The following is a 26,290-nucleotide window of genomic DNA, read 5'->3' as shown; positions in this document are numbered from 1 at the left end:
TACGTCGGCTGGACATATGCTCTGCTCCCAAAGTTAGTAAGCTCCACTTAGAGGGAGAGCGTGTGTGTGTGTGTGTGTGTGTGTGTGTGTGTGTGTGTGTGTGTGTGTGTGTGTGTGTGTGTGTGTGTGTGTGTGTGTGTGTGTGTGTGTGCACCCACAGACACCACACACAACAATGGAACTCCAGACAGCAGGCAGATAGGGACAACTTTTTATCCAACAATCAAAGCAGTGGCTGTGATAGAATGCCTGGAAACAAAAGTATTGAAAACAAACACAAAAGTTATTTAGGCTATAGATTTAGTTTATGTGGATTTATGAAAATGACATACTAGTGGCACCGTTCAAAATAGTGCAATTGTGTCTACATAAATAAATTATTTCATATACTCAAGAGTGTGTGTGTGTGTGTGTGTGTGTGTGTGTGTGTGTGTGTGTGTGTGTGTGTGTGTGTGTGTGTGTGTGTGTGTGTGTGTGTGTGTGTGTGTGTGTGTGTGACTTGGGGGGGGTGGTATAGGTGCAAGGGTCACTGTCATTGGGTTTAGTTATCTAGCAGTAGTTCCAAGATTCGCTTGGGGGAAAAGTTGGTACTTTTACGTCTGACACGCTGGGGGAGACTGCGTCCCCTTTGTGGTTCGTTTCAATGGGCATTGTCTGGCCGAGCCGGCAGCGCGCCGCTCCCATTGGCTGGCGCGGTGAACAGTAACAAAAGAAGCAGAATCCGATTGGTCCATCTCAACAGCTGTCACCCACCCTTACCCCCCTCCCCCGCTAAACTCTTCTCTAAGTTAGTTTCCAAAGTTTCTTGCGGTTGTTATTTTTCAGAAGCGGTGTAGTGGAACAGGCACCGACCACCGCCAACATGAAGTTGTGTAAAAGTTTTCTAGGTAAGTGTTTTACTGCTTCCAAATCATTATTGTTGCCAGGCATTGACTAGTGTGTTTTGGTTTGACGTCACGGGATTGCTGCACTGACTACATGGTCTTGCTTAAAAAAAAAAAAGTTATACTATTTTTGCGGACGATTATCAGAAGTTAGCCGATTTTCATGTAGAAAAATACAAATATACTCCAACGTAGCCCACATTTTTTTCGGAGATAACACGGGGGCCTATTTTCAATTGGATACAACAACAACAAAGGCTAATCATTAAGTGTAAACCGTTCATACTGCCACTACTATCCGACCCATGTACCGTTGTAAATAAGAAGTGTATTTAAACAGTAGAAGGGTATGATGAAGGCACGGGTTCAATCCTGGCACAGGCAGCATGTCCTGGTGTCGCTGCCGGCTCAGACAGTTTGTTTTTGGACAAAGGAAAGTTTTTGTGTCGTCGGGGATTAGTGGCTCTTAGCGCCAGACGTCATACCCCGGCGTTAAGCTGTTATAAAGTTTTGGAGAGCAGAGCAGGGTATGGTGGGTGGGGGTGGGGGTGCGATTTCTGTCAAATGACTCCATCTGTTTGGCTCCGGTCCTGAGTGCCTCCTTCCCTCAGCCTATGTAATATTTATACAGTCCTCCTCCTCGGCGGATCCCGTCCATCTGGGCGCAGGCACACAGACTCCCAGCTGCCCCTGAGCCGGTTACCGGGCAGACATGAGAGGCACTCAGCCGTCACAACTTTGTGTCCTGCGATTTGAGACGGTGTGATCACATGATTGTATTAGAATAAAGTCGTAAAGTTTGTAGTGGTGTTTTGGACAAGTCTGAGTGAGTGGTGAATTGAATATTTGCTTGAATAATTTATGTCAACCGCATTTTCGGCGTATTCCCAGAACAGGCCATGTACGTCTACACGGATCTGTCCTAGGGTTATACTATAAGATCAGGGGGCGTGTGGTTTACTAATGGTTTAGCCTCGAACAAAGCCAAACGTTTTGTGTGTACCATGTAGGCCTATTGGAAATAGGGCTCAAATTTTGACAACTTTATTTAGCTAGATGCTTTTCCTATGGCTTCTATGACACAGAGAAGCAAAGTCAAGCAGACAATGTGTACGCTTTGGTTGCTTTTATTCCATGTTTTAGTCGCTTTTGTTCCGGAAGGGTATAGTAGTAGTCGCTATGATCCAACTGTCCGAACGTACAGGGGGCGGTACCTCCCTCCGTTGCCAACCAATCATTGAGCCGAACGCACGTTGTTTGGTTACCTTTGTCCGTTGCAAAGCAATCCCTGAGTCCAACGCCTCCAAGTAGGCGGTACCTAAACCAATAATCCCGCCCACCACCACGTCCGGACCCTTGGATCTTGGCTCCCTTAGTTGGACCGGAGCTACTGTCCATGGTGCTGAAACCACCAGAACGGCGGACATTGTAACTCTCCGGGGTGCTGAAGACCCCCGCCGCCGTCGGCTCCAAAGACCCCAAACTAAGCATCGAGCCCATGAAAGGCACAAAAAGTGACAGTAAACACGGTGGTTTTAAAATTACGCACAAAGACTTATGGCCCCCAGTATGTTGTCATGGTGGTTTGCGCTGGTGATGTCACAGCGTTGGGGGAGGGGTGTACAATCGTCTGTGAGAATATTTCCCTCTGACAAAGGCAAATGCAAGCCGGTGCAGATTAATAGGAAATCCGTTACATGGGGAATATAATAGCCCATAGGTGTCAACTTTGGGGATCCGTGCGCCGTGTGTGAAGCGATCGGTCTTTACGCACACTGTGCGTTATTGTGATAAGGATGGTACGGAGCGGAGGTTGAAGGGAACACCGTGGATCCTTTACAACGTTGAGCCCAAGTTGAGGTAGGACGATCAGATCAGGCCTGTGTTACTTGGGAAAAAAAACTTGCTCGGAATACAACATTGGAAATCACCTTGTTCCATAATGGTCTTAATGCAAGGCCCCTTTAAACTGTGTGATGTGGTTGTGTTTCTGTCGAACGACGCAGTTGTAGTCTTTTTGGGGGTTGTTGTTTTTTCAATGTACAATGATCGCTCGGGGGTTACGGTTATGAAATGAACTGTCAGATTGAAAACCCCCAAAACAAACTTGGGTCGAATGTTTTATATTTTGAAGTGACTGTAGGGCGATGGGTTAAAGATTGTTCGACTTTTTCGGTCGTTGTTGTGTAGAAATAATCCCAACTCTACTACGAGCTCGTCCTCAATCTACTGATTGGTCGAATCACTGTTTTATGGCTGGGTGAAAAATGAAAGGCCCGTCGTCCTGTTTATTTATAGTAACCTAGGCCGGAGCCGATCATGCATTTAGGATGGCTTTTGGAAATGGGAACAGATCACGACTTTCCTCAAATTTGTCCCATGGACAAAATCAACATAGATAGGGTATTTCGCCTCACTTTTATATCTTTATTGTTTTGTAACGGGATGGTGTGTGTAGATACACCGTCTTTACAACAATGTGTAACGGTGCTTTGATTGATGTGGATCTCGAAGTTCTACACACAGGCCTGCCGTTTATGTAACATTCTGGAAACGCTGTCGAGGCCGATCGAATTGCGTTTACTGCGAACGTGTGTAGAGAATAGTAATCTTTTAGCATGTCTTCGTACCGGGAGTGATGGTCGAGGCCATACGTTTAAAGACCACCCACCCCTCATCCTCTCAGTCTCCGGGTTTTTTTCTCCGTGAATGCAGTTCAGAGTAGCCAACCAGAGGGCCAGTTACAATGGACAAATATTACCGGGGGCCTGCTCACCTCAACCCCATTATATTAGGCTGAATAAACTGCACAGAAAAGTTAAGTTAGGAAAAAGTGTACATGTATTTACTTATTTGAAATCTGAATATATGTAGCTCAGACTAACATACTTGGTATAAGTATTCAGAATAATAATATAAAACCCTGTTTCACTGATATATTATTCTATTTATTAATATGGTTTATGCCATATTCCAAAGTATCTATGTTATACTTTTGTGTGTGGCTATTAGGGTTGTAATAACGCACACTTTTAAAGTATTTAGGCTACCATTTAGGCTAATATTTCACGTGTATATTGAGTGTGACATCCACAAAATGTAATACTTATACTTTTACTTTTAATAAAGATACACAGTTTTGTTTCAAGATAAATAATGACATGCAGCGATAGGTTTGCATGCTTGCAGATGGCATCGCTTGTTCCAAAACACTGAAGACTTGGGCTTAGTTTGGGTTGAAGACCCATAAGAGAGAGGAGAGCCAAGAACACTGTGGATAGATAAGGGATTTGAACACCACTAAACCATTCTCATCGTGTTTCACCAAGGCTAACTGTTTTTAGGTTTTCAGTTGGAATCCCTAGTGTGTGTCTAAGTGAGCGTTAATCGACCATTTTGTTTCCTGTTCTTCAGAGAATGAGTTCAGGGGTCAACTGCTGAGCCAGCGGTGGAGCAGGGGAGAGACAATCAGCAAGTGGGAGAAACGGAGCCTAAGAATAAAGGTATTACAACAGTCTGTGTGTCTGTGTGTCAGATTTGTTTCTGTAGTGATTAAATACGTAAAAATAGACATGTAACACATTGTTTAATAATCTCCTTTCATCCTCAGATGAGCCAAGACGTCACAGAAACACGAACAAGGACCCGGTCCAAAGGGGTCAGAGGTAAGCACACACACACACACACACACACACACACACACATACACATACACATACAGTGCTACACACTTACAATTCATATATACTATGCATGTTTATTCGTAAACATGTCTAATAACCTCCTTTTTCCCATCAGTACCATTAGAAATCGTCGGGCAGGAAATACGTCAGGAATTAAGGTGAGCGATTAAGTTATGAAAATCATCTTATTTTAGAAGACATTGAGTTGTGTGTTCAATGACGAGTGAGCCCTGAGACTGACTGAATCTTCCTCCGGGCCCGTCCCTCCTCAGTAACAGCTGTCCAACGCCTGGATGCAATGGCAAGGGTCACGTTAGCGGGAGATACTCACGGCACAGAAGGTAGGACTATGCTCCTTACACATATTTCATCCTATTATTCTCCTTACATTTCTATGATATTCCTCAACAATATTATAGCACTGGCCCAGCTTGTAATATGCACAATGCCTTAATATTTATAGGTTTACCTTTGATGGTTGTTTTTCATTATCTCAGAAAATACAAAAAACGATTAAAAAAATAATCTGTAACTGTAACATTATGGAATATCAGAATATGCTGGATTATTATCCAACCTATCTAAAATACGCTTCTGTGATTATTCAATAATTGAGTCACCAAACAAAAAAACCAAGTGAGTCACACTTATCCCTGCCCCCCTTTCCTCCAGCGTACTGGGATGTCCAATCGTGAAGAAGAGGAAGATGGAGGAGGCGGAGGCAGAGGAGAACCAAGCCAGCCCCAAGAAGAGGAGCCAGCCGCTGAAGCTGGCCATGGACGAGGGCTTCAACGCTGAGAGCGATGCCGGCAGCGAGCCGGAGGAGAAGGAGGAGGTGTTGGAGGAGGAGGAAGAGGAGCAGAAAGACAAGAAGTCGAACACAATGAAAAGGTCGATCCAAGAGTCGATGAAAGGTGAGCCGAGTCACTTCCTGTTGTTGATAAAGTCTTTCAGCTTGTGTCTCTCCAAATATGGGCAGCACCTGTATGGAGCGATCCCTCTTCAGTGTTCCTTGTTCAGGGTCAGGGTTCGTCTGTTGCCTTCCTCTGGAGGGGTTTAGGGTTAGAGGGGTGTCATGTAATGTGGGCTTGTGGAGCCCTCTCAGACTCCCAACTTCGGTTAAGGGCGATATAAACAAGATTGGCTCGATGAGTGTTTAAAAAAAGTATTAGTAAGACAAAGGTTTGGACTGCTACTTTCCGAATATTGTTCTTAGTGGTGTTTTTTGTTGACATACTTTCATACTTTGTGGCCGTTCTCCTCTAACTGTTGCCTCTGAACTCACTTCCAGAGGACAGCGAAACGCCGTTGATGTCTGAATGCACCTCCTCCCCCGGAGAGGAGCACCAGACCCACGACCTCGTCACGGAGTCTGCCCCTGCCACCGCCACTGTCCAGGAGGAGGTCATCGCTAAAGACACCACCCAGGAGGAGGTGGCCCACACACAGGAGGAGCCCGTCCCAGAGCTCCAGGCCGTCCCAGAGCCGCAGGAGGAGCAGGAGCAGCCCGCCGAGGTGGAGGAGCAGGAGGAGGAGTGGCAGGAGCAGGAGGATGTGGAGGAGGAGAAACAGGAAACGGAAGACAACCCCCCTCACGTCGGGCCACTGGTTCAAATGAGCACGGGGGAGCATTCGAAAGAGGAAGAGGAGGAGGAGGAGGAGGAGACGAAGGAGGCGGCGAGCGAAGGCATGGAAGAGGTGGAGAGGCACTTTGTGAGCCAGGAGAACTCGGACCACCAGTACTCCAGTGGTAACTACAAACAGCCTCCGGCCCCAGAACCGGAGGAGAAGGAGGAGGAGCAGGAGAGGAAGGTGGAGGAGGAGGAGGAGGAAGAGGAGGCGGGGAAAGAGGTGGAGGTGGCGGAGGAGAAGGAGGCAAATGAAGAGGCCAAAGCTCCTCGACCGCTGAGTCCACAAACTCAGGGAATCATCGCTGCAGAGGAGGAGGAGGAGGAGGAGGAAGAGGAGGAGGAAGAGGAGGAGGAGGAGGAGGAGATACTCAGGGAGGAGAGGGTGGTCAGCCCCTCGACACAGGAGGAAGAGGAGCAGGTAGCAGACGAGGAGGAGGAGGAAGAGGAGGAGCAAGACGAGGAGGAGGAGGAGGAGAGAGAGGAGGAACTGATGCAGCACAAGGAAGCCCGCCACATGGTAGACCAAGAAGAGGAGGAGGAAGAGGAGGAGGAAGACGAGGAGGAGGAAGAGGAGGAGGAGCGACACTCAAACAAAGCCTCCCCGACCACCGTGCTCATAGAGGTCCGCTCCGACGAGGAGGACGAGATCGAGGCGGAAGCGGGAGCGGAGGAGGAGGAGGAGGAGGAGGAGGAGGAGGAAGACGAGGAGGAAGACGACCACGTGTCGGACGGCTCCGGGGTGACGGACGACTCGGAGAACTGGGACATGACGCGGGGGAACCTGGGGCTCCTGGAGCAGGCCATCGCCATGAAGGCCGGGGAGGTGCGCGCGCCCCAGGAGGGCAGCAGCTCCCCGGACTACCAGCCCTACCACAGCCCCTCCCAGCGCACCTCCAGCAACGCCTCTGACCAGCTGGGGGCCGCACGCCGCGCAGGGGCCACCAGCAAGGGTAGGGCCGCTGCACAATGCTCTCGCACTATAATACTACTACTACTACAATACTACTACTACTAAAATACCACTACAATACTAGTGCTCTCATACTATAATACTACTACTATACTAATGCTCTAATACTGTAATGCTATAATACTACTACAATACTTATTCTCTAATACGGTACTACTACTGCAATACTAGTACTATAATACCATAATACTACTACAATACTACTGCTCTAATACTATAATACTACTACAATAGTACTAAAATGCTACTACTATAATGCTATATTATTGCTATAATACTACCACTAGAATGCTATAATACTACAATATTACTGCTTTAATACTACCACTACTTTATATACTACCAACACTACAACTATAATGCTGTCATACTACTTTAATACTACTGCTATTATACTGTAATACTACTACAATACTTCCACCACTACTAACTATAATAATATATTACTACTATAATAATAATACCACTACTACTATATTACTGTAATACTATTACAATACTACCACCTCCACCACTATAATACTGTAATACTACTAACTTTAGGTCTTGGAAACTGTTTAGAGCATTGAAGCACTAAACATGAATGTGTCTTCCTATCTCCTCTCTCCTAACCATGCAGACAAGAAAGAGGTCAAGTGCCCCACCCCTGGGTGCGACGGGACGGGTCACGTCACCGGCCTGTACCCCCACCACCGCAGCCTCTCTGGCTGCCCTCACAAGGACCGCATCCCCCCCGAGAGTGAGTGGGACCTACTATCCACCAGTGTCCTCACTACTATCCACTAGTGTCCTTACTACCATCCTCACTACCACCCTCACTTCTATCCCAGTGGCGCATTGCACCACAGTAATTAGTAGTGTTTCACTTTTGGCTTCAAATCATTTGGCAGTCTGTAACGTCTGTATGTACAGGACGACTTACACGAGACATTTCAAACCTTTAGAAAAACCTGGTTTTAATAATGTCCCATCCCAGTAGGGCTCTGTCCCCGTGGCTCAGAACCAGTGCCTCTGGTGTTGTTCAAACTGAAGTGTGTTCAGGAACATGGATCCTGTGTCTTATCCCCTGTGTGTCTGTCCTCCCCCTCTGCCTCTAGTCCTGGCCATGCATGAGAACGTGCTCAAGTGTCCAACCCCGGGCTGCACGGGCCAGGGTCACGTGAACAGCAACCGCAACACACACCGCAGGTGAGGCACACGGCAGGGTGCCGCACGCGCTCAGGCTCACACAACCATGGAGCCCAGACATGCAGACTTACACATGCACACATAGACACAGACGCATGCACACACACACACACACACACACACACACACACACACACACACATAAAATACATAAAAAGATAGATAATTGAACATATATATGAAGGTATATATATATATATATATATATATATATATATATATATATATATTAAAGCTAGTTCTAGATGATATGGTGTTGTGATAAGGTTGAAACACACACACATACAAGATAACAACGTTACAAACACCAATCACAAACACATGGTAAACGTTCTCTCTCTCTCTCTCTCTCTCTCTCTCTCTCTCTCTCTCTCTCTCTCTCTCTCTCTCTCCCTCTCCCTCCCTCTCTCTCTCTCTCTCTCTTAGTCTGTCGGGCTGTCCGATCGCGGCGGCCTCCAAGCTGAACAAGACCCACGAGAAGCCGGTCCTGAGCCAGGCCTCGCCCAGCGAAGCCTCCACCACCGCCAACTCGGACCGCGTGCTCAGGTGAGGAGCGCTGCAGCGGGCGGATCGGGTTCTCCTTACCTCTGAAAGCTTACACCTGCGGAACGCTGGGGTGGATACAGCTGGTCGAGCAGGGCTGACTCTAGGCTGGGATGTACGGTTAGATAAGGTGAACTTTGTTCATTTGTAAATGTGGAGTCTGAAGAGGCCGAAGGGCGGTTGGACCTCGCGAGGCGATTGGGTTTAGGCAAGGCAAGGCAAGGCAAGGCAACTTTATTTATATGGCACTTTTCAAACACAAGGCAGACTCAAAGTGCTTCACGTAGAAACATTGTCATCAAAATAAATAAAATAATAAAATAAAATAGAGTAAAAGAAAGTAGAAAGTAAAAGAAAACAATGGCAAAGTAAAAGAAATGGGGTGTAGGGTTGTATAATCTGTGAAGCCCTTTGAGACTAACCAGGGATAAGTTGACCAAAATTGATTAGAAAAGATAGATACCCAATGGCGAGGTACCAGTGTCTCTTCCAGGTCCACTGGTAGAGCATGGCATTCACGCCAGTGCAACGGCTTGGGTCTTCCATTCGGGGATAGAACCCGGTCCCTTTCTTGCTGGGCGTCGCTCACACCCTTTTCCCCCCGTTGCTCCTTCCAGGCCCATGTGCTTCGTGAAGCAGCTGGAGATCCCGCAGTACGGCAGCTACCGTCCAAACATGGTGCCGGCCACGCCCCGCGCCAACCTGGCCAAGGAGCTGGAGAAGTACTCCAAGGTGTCCTTCGACTACGCCAGCTTCGACGTGCAGGTGTTCGGGAAGCCCATGCTGGTCCCCAAGATGCCCGGCTCCGGAGAATCGTCACCCAAAGCCTTTAAATGTAAGCATGAACGAAGATACTCTAAGTCCCTGTGCTCTACTGGCATGGAGGTCCATGTCTCAGGGGGTCAGACCCCTTGATTGAGAGCGGTGTCTCGTTTGAACCTCACAGACTCGCTTACTTACTAAATGTTGTGAACTGAAGCACTGTGATTGTGACTTTTTGATAGAAACTGTCATGGTTTCAGAAGGCAAACAATATTAAAGGAACATTTACATTTACACCCAACAACTTATGCACGTTATTTTGCCACACGGTTTTAAAGTTGGCTTCACTGCCCAGATTAAAGAGTGCCTTGTATTGTATGTCTGACTTTCGGCTCCATTCCCCCACTGTATGTCTGACCTCGGCTCCATTCCCCACTGTATGTCTGACCTCGGCTCCATTCCCCACTGTATGTCTGACTTTCGGCTCCATTCCCCCACTGTATGTCTGACCTCGGCTCCATTCCCCACTGTATGTCTGACCTCGGCTCCATTCCCCCCTCAGCCAAACCGTTCCCGAAGGCCTCCTCCCCCAGCCACAGCCTCTCCGGAGGCTATGCTAAGAGCGCCTCCTCCGCCTCCTCGTCCTCAAGCGGCTACGACTACAGCCACGACGCCGAGGCAGCGCACATGGCCGCCACCGCCATCCTCAACCTGTCCACGCGCTGCTGGGAGCGGCCCGAGAACCTCAGCAACAAGACACCCACGGAGAACGACAGCAACGACGGCAAGGTAGCTAGCCAGCTAACAGGCTAATGGATTAGCTCTGTGCAAGTGAATGTCCTGGCATTATTTTTATTTATTTTTATTTTATTATGAGTTTATTTGTCAGGGACAATGCAGTGCACATTATTACATACATAATTATCACAGTCAATGCCGTAACAATGTGTGTAGATGTGTTGCATAGAAGGTTTCTAGCCAGTTGTGTTGATTTGCAATCCCAGTCCCTGGTCAGGCCTTTCTAAAAAAGATGTATATATATAATTTTTAAAATAACTACATAGTGTGAGTTACACAGTCATGCAGCAGATTATCAAAATCAACATTTCACAGATTCATGACCACATTATGGGTTTCCGTGGCATGTTTTACCCGTCCACGGAGCACGGCAGCAATGATAGCGAGGTGGCTAACCTCTAACCCTGCTAACCAGCTGCTTCACTGCTCCGCTGTGTGATAGTGGGCATTCTGGAGATAGATTCCCCCGCTCAAATGTGATTTTATCCATATTATGTCCAAGGAGCACGGTAGCAACGATAGCAAGGTAGCTAACCGGCTAACCTCCGGACAAATCGCACCTCATTTAAAATAATATAAAACAGATCGTGTGTTGATTGAGCGCCCCGCCCTGACTACCCCCCCCCCCCCCCCCCCCCCCAGGAGACTGACATCGAGGTGGACGAGAACGGCACCCTGGACCTGAGCATGAAGAAGGCCAAGAAGGACGGCGGGCAGTCGCCCCACCCGTCCTCCTCCCCCTCCACCTCCTCACACTCCTCCCAGCACCACAGGGACTCCGTCGCCCAGGGCAACGCCCAGGTGGAGTGGGAGGAGCCTCTGGACTTCACCAAGCCCAGCAGCGCCAAGGAGGACGAGCCAGACGAGGTAGGCCGACGGTGGGAGGCTGGACTTCCGGGAGGTTTAGAAAGTAAAAGCCCCCCTAGGTATTTTGAGTCCACTTGTTGTGCGTGACATACAGTGATACCTATTGTTGAACACACAAACACACAGCAGCAGTGAACAATAACGTCAACCAGTTTTCTGTTGTCTTTCGTACCTTTCCTAAGATGGAGTATGCGCCGCCTTCCTACACGTCTTCGGACGCAGAAGAAGAGGACCGGGACAGTCTGAGGGAGAGGAAGTACCCCGGGGAGGTCACCACCGGCAGCTACAAGGTCAAGGCGTCCCCGAAGGACAGCAAGAAGGATGTCCTCATGTAAGTCCCCGCCCGCTGGCCGCTGCCCCACACTGCACTCCGCCCGATCTGAGATGTTCTAGCCTAACCATTGATACATTTCTGTGTTTTCCATAGGCAAGCTTAAACTTTACAAGTTCAAGTTTGTTGCAATGGTAGCAGCGCAAAAAAAAAAAAAAACGAATTGTAAATAATTTGATATATATATATTATATATATAAATTAATAAATCACCAAGGGAAAACTACAAACCCTATCCAGAGTGGAACACATAACTTCATACATATAATTATCCGGGATTTACCATAAAGAGAAACCAAACACTTGAAATCAAACCGTACATTGACAGCACCGTCGATACAGTCTGCATGGCAAAGCGACATTCATTTGAAACCTATCAGAAAAAAACAACTGCATTACCTGTACTTCACCAGAGGTGATGCTGTTCCTGTGGTTTGATTTTTAAGTGTTTGGTTGCTCTTTAACGTAAACCCCAGACGAAATGTCTCATTGTTGGCAATGTCTCAAGGTAGTACATTTAGTTTGGCCGCGCCAACGCCCCTTTTCAGGCATGAATGAAGATATCTGATGAAGGAGGAAGAAGTGCTAAAATGTAACTGAAAAAACAACAACAACGACTAAGGCTCGCTGACCAAGTAGACGATTTGACTGATTTGAACACTTCTCATTTGACATTGACATCTAGATGCCCCACACCAGGCTGTGACGGTAGTGGACACATTACAGGGAACTACGCCTCACACCGTAGGTAAGACACCCCTCAAGCCCAAAAGAGAACGCCAAAAAGAAGAACTCGTCTTTTTAGTGTCTTTCACTTTTGTCATCAAAGCTTCTTGTTGAGATGATTGGGGGAGGGGAGGAGGAGAGGGGGTGATGGTGGGGAAGGATAGTCTGGTGGTGTGGGGTGCTTGACTCCCAGCCGAAAGGTTCTGGGTTCAATGCTCCCTGTCTTCTGGTAGGCCTCCCAGAGCAGGTTGCCTACCCTCTACCCGCTCCTCCTGAACTATTGCATGCCTACTCACCTCTACAGCTGAATATGAATCTGAAATAAATCTACTCAGCTTCTCTCCCTCTCTCTCTCTCTCTCTCTTTCTCTCTGTCTCGCTGAAATTGTGTTCATCTATCTTTGGTTGTTGAAGAGTTACCAAACCTCTGAAATCAAATCACAGGGATAGTGAGCCCCCTCTGGTGAAACAGGGGTCACTGCAACTGCTGTTACTACAATCGCGTTTGGTGGAACCAATTCAAGCCCAAATGGAAAAGCTATTGATTTTGATATGGATTTTGATGCTGTCCCTGTGTTATGATTTTCGGGTTACAGTTTACGATGCTTGGGCTTTATTCTCTTTTTCGCATTTCACAAGTGGGACCCTCAATCTGAATCTCATTTTCTTTATATATATTATTCCTCTATTACTCCCCTTTGATTTCTTAACTCTTCCACTCTGAACTTATCTTCCAGTCTGTCTGGCTGTCCACTCGCCGATAAATCTCTTCGGACCCTCATGGCGGCCCACACTGCTGAACTGAAGTATGTTTGCTCTATCTTCTTGGTCCCTTTTCCTTTTCCGTTCTTCCCCTGCCACCGATGGAACAGCTGATGCACTCTGTAGCCACGGCAACCACTACTGTCTCACCGTTTCCTTTACAGTTTCCGTTTCAGTTTCAGTTTCACTTTCCAGGGTTATTACTCACTCAATAATGAAATCGGCAGAACCAATAGGAAATATAATCGCTAACGAATATTTTTGGGCCAGGACATTGATAGATATTAGCGACCTGTTTAATGCAATGAAGGGGGTTTCATCACTATCAAATGAATGAAAGCAGACATTTAAATGGCCCCTAACCTATGTCTCGTTCTTTCCAAGGTGTCCGACGCCCGGGTGCGATGGATCAGGACATATCACGGGGAACTACGCCTCCCACAGAAGGTACGACATTCCCCAGGGTCCGAATAAATGAAAACATGGGGAGGATTAAAATACATCATGAACAACAAGTCTTTTGAGACGGTCCCTAGACTAGTGTACCCGTCTTCATGTGCTTTGTGTCTCTGCTCCTCAGTCTGTCCGGATGTCCCCGTGCCAAGAAAGGAGGCCTGAAGACCACGCCCACCAAGGACGACAAGGAGGACTCTGAGCTGCTGAGGTTGGTTCATGATCCTCCTCATCATCCTCATCAAAAAAATACTCTTCATCACCAAATCTCCAACCGCCGTTCAGCGTGTTGCTCACCGTTTACAAAGTAACCCCCCCCCCGTAGAACCGCCGTTGGCGCTCATCCGGGCTCTGTGGCTCTGGGTTTTAGTTGTTGAGGACAATTAAGTCATGACGTCACAGTGATGTCACCACGACATCACGGGGGGGGGGGGGGGGGTCACGGAGGGGTCACGAGGAATGTAGCGTGGCGGCATGGCGAGGACGCCCCAGTGATGAGGACGTCACGATGACGATGTAGCAATGTCCCCCCCAGGTGCCCGGTGCCCGGCTGCGACAGCCTGGGCCACATCAGCGGGAAGTACGCCACCCACCGCAGCGCCTACGGCTGCCCGCTGGCGGCGCGGCGCCAGAAGGAGGGGCTCCTGAACGGGGCGCCCTTCTCCTGGAAGGCCTTCAAGACGGAGGGCCCCACCTGCCCCACGCCCGGCTGCGACGGCTCGGGACACGCCAACGGCAGCTTCCTCACCCACCGCAGGTGAGACCCCCCCACCCCAGCTCGTGTTTTGATCCTTTTTGGGGACATCTTAGACTCAACCTGTAACACAGGGAGTCGCAGCATAGCTATGAACCACTCTGTCTCTTCTTAGCGTCTGACCACCATTTTCTCTACTGCTCTATTGCTAACATATGTTCTCCTATCTTCTCCCTTTGTGTCCTTCTGCTCCTCCAGTCTCTCAGGTTGTCCCAGAGCGTCGGCGAACAAGAAGAGAACCAAGTTCCCCGGAGACGAGTACATCACGGCTAAATTCAGAGCCAGCGATGGTAAGAGAGACTAGGGTGGCCATTACACCACCACCCTGATGCACGTCACAGTGCCACACTGTGGCCACGTGGTGTATTACAAAAACACAGGAGGGCCCTTTTGACGTCTGCACACAGACACACTGCTGCTCTCCTAAGACAGAAGCAGACCAAACTAAATATAGCTTTCAAATGATTATGTGGCTGGTTTTGCTTACGATCGACAACTCTCAGATAAGCATGAGAAAGGCAGACTGACTGACTGACTGATGACTTGATTGATTTAGGGAAAGTGTTCTTATTGAACCATGGTTCTTGTAGTCAACCGCACGTTTTCCAACTGCACCATGGTTATTGTAGTCCTGAACAACACGTTTTGTAACTGCATCCTGGTTCTTGTAGTCCTGAACAACCGCACTTGTTCTAACGGCACCGTGGTTCTTGTAGTTCTGGACAACGACGAGGACATCAAGCAGCTCAACAAGGAGATCAACGACCTGAGTGATTCCAACTCGGAGATGGAGGCGGACATGATGAACATGCATGACCAGGTCAGTACAGGACAAGGATAACTCCACTCCACTACCATGTCACCACGACATCACTTCATATCAGCCTCAGTGAATTGTATGAAAAGGTTTAACCACAACCGCAAAACTACAATAAGATTGTGAGAATGCCCAAGATGATAACATTATACTTGAACCGTTTTACCTCATTTTTTTTAAATAACTGGGTTACACAAACTTCAATATAATATATAACAGCAAATAAAAAATATGCTAAAGGGTATATTTATTTGTTGTGGATACAATACCAATGCAGATATAATAACATGGAGCCAGAGCCTTACCTTTAGCTAGAGGATATTGTTGCTGCGTTTGGTACGGCTGTGCCCTCTCTCTTATGAGATCCTTTGGTTTTGTCTCCAGATCTCGTCCATGGAGAAGAACCTGCAGAGCATGGAGGAGGAGAACGAGCAGATCGAGGAGAGGAACGAGGCCCTGTTCATGGAGCTGTCGGGCCTCAGCCAGGTGCTGATCCGCAGCCTGGCCAACATCCGCCTGCCCAGCATGGTGAGTGCACCACCATGGGGACTGAGGCCTGAACCAGTGCGGGACTCAAGTCTTATTCTCAAAGCAAAGATTCTCAAACATGATTAGCCAAAAATTATGTTTGAGAATCTTTGCTTTGAAAATAGATGAACAGCGATAGTATTTTCAAAGCAAAGATTCCCAAACATAATTAGCCAAAGTGAAGCACCGCACCGCGGTGGTTCGCTTTGGCTATTATGTTTGAGAATCTCTGCTTTGAAAATTAGACTTGAGTCCTATACGAAGTGAGCAAAAAGAATAACGGCCCACTACAGGGGAGCTCTGTTTGCTTTGCCCACGTCAAAACTATTTTTTATTCTATTTGTTTTGTGTCAAGCTTCAAATATAAGAAATCTCAGAATTCCCAGTCCCTATGCTTTGGGCTTTAGAAAAGATGTACCGCATTTATTAATCCTGGTAAATCAGGGTATTAGCACAGGGGATTCACCAAACGCTGCTGGGAGATGCACAAGCAGCATCCACACACAAAGTGTGCATGTATGGCATGAACACACACACCCACACACACACACACACACACACACTGAACGCAAGTGACAGTTTATTTTTCTTAAATAGCGCTATAATTTTGACAAAATCGGCATGGAACTTTAAACTAATATTCATTGGCTATCACACACAACACCCATTCGCTGACAGTTTAGGTTACGAGTCGTTTTTCAACGTGCGCTTCCCTCGTCTTCCAGCAGGAGCCGCTGTCCGAGCAGAACTTTGACAGTTACGTGGACACGCTGACGCACATGTTTACCAACAAGGACTGCTACCAGAACCCAGAGAACCGGGCGCTGCTGGAGTCCATCAACCAGGCGGTGAAGGGCATCGAAGTTTAACGGGGCGCAAAAAATAAATAAAAGGGCGGGAAAATCAAAAATGCTAAGCTAAGATGCTATGCTAATATGCTAAGCTACGATAAAACGAGGGAAAGAGTGTAAGAAAAAAAAAGAGGAGACAGGCACTGCGGTTGGGTAGGCATGCCACATACATTCATCTCTTTTTGTTTGCTCTTTTGAAAGACTTAATTTATTATCATTTGGGAAGCGAAAAAGTTGTTGTGGTGTTTGTTGTCATTTGTTTCCTGTTTGCATGTTGATTTGTGACGAGACGAGTGCAAGTATGTAAAAGTGTAAAAGGGTGAGTTTGGGTGTAATTGTGCATGCTGGCACACACGATCTTCATAAAAGTGTTCATGTGAGCTGCAGCATATGGAAAGCGATGGGTACGAAGAATAAGTACAGAACAAAAAGTCGTATTCTGTTAGCTAGTGAACATATCTCATTCACTTTAGTAATGTTGATGATGGTAGTGATGTTTGCACTTGAACCACTAGTGTGTAGAAGGATTCTACTATTGCTGTTTATCTATTTGAGTCTGTTGGAAAAAAAGTCTTGTTTTTATGAATATACGTTATTTATTCATGTATGCTTTTTTGTTTTTATTTAAGCTTATTTATTATTCATTATCTATTTATTGACTTTTTATTTTCGAAAAAAAACGATGCTTAAGATGTTTTTAAATGGCCGCTAAGAGAAGGAGGTTGTTTCCTCTGTTTTGTTGAATAAAGAGGAAATATTTTAAGATATCAACTATTAATTATTTTATATAGCTTATTATTTATTTGAAATACTGGGATCTTTTTAAGTGCAAATATTTTGTAATGGACGATTTTTGATAATTTTCTAAAGAGTTTTCGTTTATATGATTTTTGTTTTTAATTCCTTAAACTATTTCGACACCCGTAATGAATTGGGAACTATCTGTGTTATATATTTAATATTTATTTGGTGATGATGAAGAACAAATTGATGGTGTATATTTATTTTGTATTGTCTATGTGTTAATGATGACTGTGTGTGGATTTGTCTTTCATTTGCTCTGAAAATAAAGGAATAATGACAGTGAAAGTGTACTACTCCTATATCATATAACCTATATCACATATCATACAGTCATATCATATATTAAATCATGTCAATATGTCTGTCACTGACTGAACACCAAAACAGCTTTCAAGTTGAATTTTGGACAGCCTGGCTGAGGCGCACTTTCCTCTGATTGGATGGCCGACGTCACGTTCCCTCCGATGGTCGTGTTTACATCCAGAACTGGGGGAACTGAAGAAACGCAATATTTCCCCGGATACATCCATACGGGAAACCTATGAAACGTCTTGATATCAACTCTCGGGGCCAACATTTAAACTTGTTTTCGGGCGAGCTGCTAAACTGCGCCACGTTTGGGTAAGAGCGAAACAATGACACGGAGGACTGTTTCTTTGTCGATGCGTCAAAGCGCATTGTTGGTCGCTGCCGCACAGGGTCCACTGTTATTGTCGCCTGATCCAGTGGAAGACACAATTATCGGATGGATCTGTATTAACCCCGTGTTTATGCACAGCCAGTCCTCGATGTCTGTATATAAACCCTACGGTTTTCGAAGTGTTTTAACAAAAAAATCTGCGTTGACATCTTTCAACTGTGTCAAAATGTTCCTACTTCTCATAATTCGCTGCCAAAGCCTGTGTAACTAAAGACGAGGCATTCCCAAAATGCGTTTCGACATGCTTTATTATTTAGTGGCGCAGCTATTTGGCCCAACATCGGTGGCATATCCAGTGGATTGACACAGTTGGCCTAAGCAGCGGTAGGATATCAGCTTGTTCAGACTTCAACACCTTATGTTAGGCTATGATCTAAATACGGAAATGCGTTGTGATACACCCCCGTCAGACTGTTGTCATTGTGTGAACTCTACTGCGACTATAATAGATTCGGTGTTTACTTCCACTTGTGGACAGAGGCGTCCTCTCGGTTTTTAACGACGGGGGGGCCACACTATTGTATGGGGGCGAAGGGATGGGGGGTGGGGGCCTTTTATTGTATAACTGAAAATCCTGACGCATCTATCAAGTTCATACAGCAATAGATTAAAGCCTTTAAGTTAGAGTGAAGGAAGTTAAGAGACACAGGGAAAAGGGCTATCCATCTAAAAATGTACCTGAGTTATCCCCCCCCCCCCTTCCTACAGCTCGCTCAGAGAGGAGGATGGGTGGGGTGGTGAGTGCGGGGGAGGACAACGATGAGCTCATTGACAACCTGAAGGAGGCACAGTACATCCGCTCTGAGGCCGTGGAGCAGGCCTTCCGCGCCGTGGACCGCGCCGACTACTACCTGGGCGAGTTCCGGGACAGCGCCTACAAGGACCTGGCCTGGAGGCACGGCAACATCCACCTGTCGGCCCCCTGCATCTACTCTGAGGTCATGGAGGCGCTGGAGCTCAGGCCCGGCCTCTCCTTCCTCAACCTGGGCAGCGGCACCGGGTACCTCAGCACCATGGTGGGGCTGATCCTGGGTGAGAGACTATAGGGGAGAGAGAGAGAGAGAGAGAGAGAGAGAGAGAGAGAGAGAGAGAGAGAGAGAGAGAGAGAGAGAGAGAGAGAGAGAGAGAGAGAGAGAGAGAGAGAGAGAGAGAGAGAGAGAGAGAGAGAGAGAGAGAGAGAGAGAGAGAGAGAGAGAGAGAGAGAGATTCATTCAAAACTAAATCAGCGCTGTATTGTCTGTGTAATTCTATTCTGGGGGAAATGGTAAGGGTGAATCAAGCAGTGGATGTGGATAATGAAAAAGGCAAAGAAAGTCGGTGAACGTCACAGCCCACAGGTCCTATGAGTCACCATGAGTCTGCTGTCTTCTGGAGAGAGACTCAAACTGAAAATGAGCCCTGTTCTTGAACGCTTCCTTCAGGGCCGTTCGGGGTAAACCACGGGGTGGAGCTGCACCCCGACGTCATCGAGTACGCGTACGAGAAGCTGGACTTCTTCATCAAGAACAGCAAGAGCTTCGACAGGTAGGACTTCAGACCCCGCCACCGGGCTGCAGCCCTGTAACCATCTGAAAGGCTCTCCGTCTTCCCCGAGTGACCAGGCAACCTCCGCTCTGATGAGTAGAATAATTATAAATAGTGACGTTGTAATGACAATGTCATTCAGTTATGATAATGCCACACAATCTCTTGAATACTTTTTAAAGGGACAGAGAAACCTAGTGATTGTGTGTGATAGTGTATTTTATTATTATATAAATATTTGCAAGGGTTCACCCAAAGTATATTTTTCCTCAATATCACCATACTCTGTGCAATCGGTCACTGTGTTAGTGTGTCTATCCGTTAGTGTGTGTGTGCACCTTCTTCCCTGCATGTGTGTGTTTGTGTGTGCGTCTCTATTTGTGCTTTGGCATGGGCCTCCCTAACTGTGTGTGTGTGTGTGTGTGTGTGTGTGTGTGTGTGTGTGTGTGTGTGTGTACACATGCGCGTGTGTGTGTGTGTGTGTGTGTGTGTGTGTGTGTGTGTGTGTGTGTGTGTGTACATGCGTGTGTGTGTGTGTGTGTGTGTGTGTGTGTGTGTACATGCGTGCGTGCGCGTGTGTGTGCGTGCGTGCGTGCGTGCGTGTACGTGTACGTGTACGTGTTCGCACAGCTTCGAACTGTGCGAGCCCTGCTTCGTGGCGGGGAACTGCCTGGAGATCGCCCCGGAGACGCAGCAGTACGACCGGGTGTACTGCGGCGCCGGTGTGCAGCGCGACCACGAGGACTACATGAGGAGGCTGCTGCGCGTGGGGGGCATCCTGGTGCTGCCGCTGGAGGACAAGGTCCGCACCGCCAGCGCCCAGCAAACATGGGCTGAGCGCCCGCTATCAGACATGCTATTGCAACCACACTCACACACACACACACACACACACACACACACACACATTAAAGTATTATTCCAGTGTTTTCAAAAACCAAGCTTAAAGGTCCCAGCGCCCCGCTAACATGAGTTGCGCGCCCGGCTATCAGAGATGCTAGTGCAACCACCACACTCATAATCGTTGAGAAAAGTATCATTCAAGTATTATTGAAAAACAGGCTTAAAGGTGACATATTGTGTGATTAGCCGTTACAAGCCGTTTTGAAAATCGGCCTCTAGTGAGATCACAAGTGGGCGTGTCCACCTAGATGTATGACGGGTAGATGAGCAACGTTTGCTACAGTCCACTGGGTAGGCTGGTAGACCGATCTATCCAGCACACATCTAGGTGGACACTTGTGATGTGAGAAGAGGCCGATTTTCAAAACGGCTTGTAACGGCTTATCACACTCACACCTGGTGGTATAATATTTCACCTTTAAGTTTTCGAGGTGTAACCACCGAACTAATGCAAAATGCCCGGCCCTGTCCGATAGAGTGTGCTAACATTCCTATTTTGGAAATTCGGAACCGCCACCGAGATGTTATCATAAATATACTTTTGCCAACACTGCAAAATTAAAGTTGTCTGGTGAAAATCTTCTAACCTGGCAGGTTTTGGCGTTTCTGTGTTCCCGGCATTAGTGTCATGTTGTCACTTAGTGTTCAGCCAATCAGACCCTGCAGTAACCCGTGATTCCCTAGGGGGGGTGCTGTCGCGTGATATTATTTTGAGATTAGTTACAACGGTAGATCACCTACCTCTACCTATCACTCACCTACCACACCTACCTATCCTAGATAGGTGGTCTAAACTCCAATTAAAATGTCTACAAAATTAACTGTAGTTCTCGTCAAGAAAACAAGGTTGTTATTCAAAACAACACATTTGAAGTCAAGGGAAAAACACAGATTTTGGTGGAATTCAGCTTATAGCATAGCTATCGTCATCTGTTATGCATGGAATGGACGTCCCGAGTACAGGATAATAATGTGTATATATAATAAACACACGTTAAAATACATCCTCTGTCCTCCTAGTTGACGAAGATCCGCAGGACGGGGTACAACAGCTGGGAGACCAAGAAGATCATCGCCGTGTCCTTCGCTCCTCTGGTGCTACCCAAGCACCCAGAGAACAGCAGCCCGGAGCCAGTACCCCTACGTACGCACACGCATGCACGCACGCACGCACGCACGCACACAGATACACACACACAGATACACACATACATACACCTTCAACACACACACGGACACACACATTCAACACACACACACGTCGTACATACACATTCAACACACACACACACACACACACACACACATTCAACACACACATATATACACACATTCAACACGCACACGCACGCACACTCACACACACACGCACGCACACACACACACACACACCTAGCCCGTTGATGCATCATCTTACTCACCCACCAGCACCTTTTACGTACGACACACTATTCAAACACACCTGCTAGCTGTTAGCTCATCTACCATCTGAATGAAATACATTCAATCTTGTTCTTAAACCACCTGGCTCCACTATAGGCTGTTAGATAATAGATAGATAATAAGAGATAATAGATAGATTAGATAATACTTAATACTATTTTTAAAGTATTATCTAATAGGTACCGGACAGGGTTTTTGAGGGGCAGGTTTCAGCCCAGTGGCCCATCTTCCTATCTTCCTATGTCCACCCATCTACATGTAGGCTCCCTTGAGCAAGCAGTCTTCACCCCTACCTCCTCAGTAATGAGCTCAGTAATGGGCTGCTCAGTGATGAGCAAGTAGGGTCATTACTGAGCAGGAAACGACCCATAGCTTATCCAGACAAGCTCCATTTCGTCTTGATAAAAAATGTAGCTTGTTATATTCTGGAACCCGTCTCCCCCCACTCCCCCCACAGCCTCCATGTTCGAGGTGCGAGCCCTCCAGGACCTGGCCCGCATCTCCATCCGCCACGTGCTGACGGAGGCCCCTCCGCCCCGGGTCGCGCCCAAGAGGAGGCTCCTGGCGGGGGGCCCGGCGGCGGCGCGGCCGCGCATCCTCCCCCAGCAGCAGCAGCTGGCCCGCGCCGTGCTGGCTAACCGCTACACCTTCGTCAGCCGTCTCCTGCCGGAGCCCCTGGACCGCGGCCAGGCCTTCAGCGCCAGGGAGGCCTGGGAGGAGGAGGAGGAGGAGGAGGAGGAAGGGGAGGGGGAGGAGGAGGAGGAGGAGACGGACTGCAGGGCGTCGGAGCGGTTGAGCCGCGTGGAGGAGGAGGAGCAGGAGGAGGAGGAGGAGCGGCGGGAGGCCGGGGCGCTCCTGCAGGAGTCCCCCGTGAACCGACTCAGAGAGCAGATACTGGGGCTGCCGCTGCCCGAGCCCCTGAAGATGTACCTCCTGCACTACCGGGAACAGTAAGGGACCGGAGCGAGGGGGAGGTCCGCTCCTCGCTCTTAAAGCGTGAACACGTGAGCTTTCAGCAAAGCGCCGGATGCTATGTTGGGCGTTTAGATTATTATAAGGCTTGGAAAACTCTGAGCCGCCGACAATTTGGTTTTTCCCTACATGTTTAGATGGAAATCCTGAGCTGTCCGCTACGCCCAGGGTAGCATTGAGCTAGGTTGGGTTATGGCGCTCAGCTCCATAGGAAATCGTTGCTCTGCTGGCATCACCAAGGCTGAAACCTCATCTAGTGTTCACTGCTTAAAGACCTTTTTCTATTATGGGGAGTCAAATTAGAGAAAACAGCTTCTCAGTCTATCGATGTACAGATGCCTCCTCCATTACCGGGAACAGCAAGGGCCAAATTATAGTTCTGCGTCGAATAGCTCCCTATGCTGGTGTTTTCATTTTTGGTTCTTGGCCGGTGTTTCTGAGGGCTGAAAGTCAATCATTCAGTGGCACCTGGTGATCTTTATAATGTGTTGACAAATTAACATATATGGAAACCTAGAACCAACTACTCGTTCATAAATAAACTGGAAAACAACAAAGTTATGATTGACACAGAGGTATAATGTACAACATAGGTAAACTGGCATTGACTATATGACTGAGAACAAGTTTCTCAGTCATATAGATGTAGCTTATCCACTACCGGGAACAGATAGGGCCACAAAGATGGTTAATAAAACTAAGTTTTCCTTAATTCCCTGTCTTGGATTAATAAAGTTCATCTTATTTTATTTGAAACAAGCTCAAACTGCCCCCTATGTTAGTGTGGGTCTTATAGAAACAGTTCTGCCAGGTTTCGTTTTTTTGGCATGGATTTCACCGTCCCACGTTTTCAAGGTGGAGGAAACATGATCCGAATGAATGGCAGAAACCATCAGTCTAAATTTGCCTTAGCCTCGCCCCCTGAAGGGTCTGATTGGGGCTCAAACAGATTTGGTTTTGTAGTAGCCAATGTCAGGGAATGGAACTTAAGCTACCAGCCAATCACCAGCCAGTGGCTCATTAATATGACTTAAAGCATCCAAATTGCTCCAATTGGGGGGAGTTCCCTCCAACAATTTCAGGTAAAAATCTAACCAAATTGATTTCTTAGGTAGTCATTGTGTTATGATCATTTCATAATTATACACAATATAAATAATGGTTGTTCTATTGACTCACAATCGCTACTGGTTTAATGTAACACTCAGCTATATATACAAATATTGGACATGATAGTAAGACTCAAGTCTCATTTGTCTTGAGGAAAAAAAGAAACGATTGAAAGGGACTTATCAAAGAATTGTATCAGTCCATCTTGTATGGTGTGTTCAGCCTGCGGGGAACTGCTTTACGGTTGCTTTATCAGAAACCTCGACAAAAGATGTCGGGGAATGTGTGGCTTATTTATTCATTGTTATTATTATTTATCGTGTTAGACAAGCTCACAAGTTTGCCTTGAGTTTCACCTTTCAAATGTGTGTCGCGTATTGGGAAAAAAATTGTCACAATTTCGTCTTACTTCCAGAGTTCCCCATCCCAAGACTACTTCTTTAGCTCCCCTGTTCCTCACCCCTAATCATCGCTGTCCCCCGACTCCCTTCATACAGCACCTGATTCCACCTCACCGGACGGCACACTCTTAAAGCGCGTTCACACCAAAAGCGACGGGGCGGCGCGACTCCATACAAAGTTAACGTATAGACGCATTCCAGAGTCGCGCCGCCCCGTCGCTTTTGGTGTGAACGCGGCTTTAGAGGAAAACCAAACCATAGAATTACTTGTTTAAAGGTGCCATGACATGCCACCAGGTGTGCTGTGATTAGCCGTTTTGGAAATCAGCCCCTTGAGACATCACAGGTGTGCGTGTCCACCTAGATGTGTGACGGATAGATGAGCAACGTTTGCTACAGTCCACTGGGTAGGCTGGTAGACTGATCTATCCAGCACACATCTAGGTGGACACGCCCACTTTCTGCCCCTTATGATGTCATAAGGGGCGGATTTCCAAAGCGGCTTGTAACGGCTAATCACACCACACCTGGTGGCATGTCATGGCACCTTTAAGATGAAAAGGAACCAGTAGTAGTGATACGGAGTTCAAATCGACTTTAATGCACAAGGTAAAAGCAAACATGTGTTAAGTTGTAAATATGGACTCAAATGGCCCGCCATAGGTTAAAACGCATGCCATTGCATGAGTAAACCTTTATTGCTCGTTTACGAGGATCAGCTGACGTCAATCACTGTTTGATTGACCTGGTAACGTCCAATCTGATGGTAGTGTTTGGAGACGGCAGCCTGAACAGCAATACAGCTCCACCCTTAAAGGTGCCATGACATGCCACCAGGTGTGGTGTGATTAGCCGTTACAAGCCGTTTTGGAAATCTGCCCCTTATGACATCATAAGGGGCAGAAAGTGAGCATGCCCACCTAGATGTGTGCTGGATAGATCAGTCTATCAGCCTACCCAGGGGACTGTAGCATACGTTGCTCATCTATCCATCACACATCTAGGTGGACACGCACACCTGTGATGTCTTAAGGGGCTGATTCCCAAAACGGCTAATCACAGCACACCTGGTGGCATGTCATGGCACCTTTAAATAACATAAGGGACGACCAGAGGTCTGTGAGAAGGAGTTTTGTAAAGGTTGATAGTTAGCGATAGCTCAAATTGAGAGTCTGGTTTTCCTTTAAATCCTAGTGCCATCTATCTGCTCTGTAAATACCCACTATCCCTGCACACCTAGTGTACCCTGCCTATGGAGAATGCCTTTACACAAATGTGTACAAAAGTAAAATAATGTGACAAAGAAAACGTAAAATAAAGGAGCTCGTACTGGATTTTACAAATTGTGCATGTTTTTATTTACCTCTTTCTACTCCAATATGTTTGATAGCTGTGTATATCCCCAAATCTTTTATCAGTTGTTGACAATGTAAAACCATCGTTATAAATGTATGTGGGCAAGTTGAAATTACAGCGAGTGTGTGCACAGTACACATCTGCCAGGACAACAAAATGATAAATTTCAAAGATAACGGACTGTATAATATGTATGTTGAGACCAACCTGAACATACAGGTTGGTCTTGAGTAGATTCAATAACAGTTCTGCGCAGTTCAGCAGAAGACCCAAGTGGTTTGGATTTCTGTCGTGAAAGAATCAAGAGATCTTGTTCGGTGTAATCCTTGTGTAGGAGGTTCATTGAACACCAGTTGTGCTTAATGATAGAAACACTTGTGGTTTAAGTCATGGTCATTTGTTGTATGGTAGAAAGACTGCAGTGTTAAATGTTTGCCTCAATAAAAGGTTTTGAACTTCTAAGCAGTACTGCTGTGTCATTTGTTTAAAAGCGTCATTTTGATATCTTTTAAGTTAATTATTGACTGCAA

At 47.0% G+C, this 26,290-nt stretch overlaps 2 protein-coding genes across 2 annotated transcripts; both read left to right on the top strand.

Moving 5' to 3' along the window:
- Positions 1-862: 862 nt before the first annotated feature.
- On the top strand, positions 863-16,565 carry myt1a (myelin transcription factor 1a; the record flags this gene model as incomplete). Its single annotated transcript, XM_084479758.1, has 26 exons — positions 863-887; positions 4,299-4,387; positions 4,495-4,549; positions 4,683-4,725; positions 4,840-4,908; positions 5,240-5,402; positions 5,588-5,594; positions 5,859-6,072; positions 6,187-6,317; positions 6,720-7,148; positions 7,788-7,907; positions 8,266-8,356; positions 8,783-8,902; positions 9,517-9,734; positions 10,224-10,450; positions 11,102-11,326; positions 11,509-11,657; positions 12,343-12,405; positions 13,120-13,188; positions 13,529-13,591; positions 13,725-13,808; positions 14,133-14,354; positions 14,550-14,641; positions 15,068-15,171; positions 15,553-15,696; positions 16,422-16,565. The coding sequence occupies 26 exons, from the start codon at positions 863-865 to the stop codon at positions 16,563-16,565; spliced, it is 3,360 nt and encodes a 1,119-aa protein (XP_084335884.1).
- A 1,254-nt stretch (positions 16,566-17,819) lies between these two features.
- pcmtd2a (protein-L-isoaspartate (D-aspartate) O-methyltransferase domain containing 2a) lies at positions 17,820-26,216 on the top strand. The gene is made up of 6 exons (XM_084479567.1): positions 17,820-17,972; positions 18,760-19,083; positions 19,473-19,575; positions 20,206-20,377; positions 21,499-21,622; positions 22,379-26,216. The coding sequence occupies exons 2-6, from the start codon at positions 18,777-18,779 to the stop codon at positions 22,873-22,875; spliced, it is 1,203 nt and encodes a 400-aa protein (XP_084335693.1). The 5' UTR covers positions 17,820-17,972; positions 18,760-18,776; the 3' UTR covers positions 22,876-26,216.
- Positions 26,217-26,290: the final 74 nt, after the last annotated feature.

Source organism: Micromesistius poutassou, assembly GCF_964030765.1.
Source record: "Micromesistius poutassou genome assembly, chromosome: 15".
NCBI classification, from domain to species: Eukaryota; Metazoa; Chordata; class Actinopteri; order Gadiformes; family Gadidae; genus Micromesistius; species Micromesistius poutassou.
Note: the sequence above shows the minus strand (reverse complement) of the source record. Positions and strands in the feature narration are given on the sequence as shown.

Excerpts from the sequence above, each read along its gene's own strand:
- pcmtd2a (XM_084479567.1), top strand. The coding sequence starts at position 18,777 with ATGGGTGGGGTGGTGAGTGCGGGGGAGGACAACGATGAGCTCATTGAC. Across the intron at positions 20,378-21,498 it reads TGCTGCCGCTGGAGGACAAG|TTGACGAAGATCCGCAGGAC; the intron begins GTCCGCACCGCC and ends CTGTCCTCCTAG. Across the intron at positions 21,623-22,378 it reads CCCGGAGCCAGTACCCCTAC|CCTCCATGTTCGAGGTGCGA; the intron begins GTACGCACACGC and ends CTCCCCCCACAG.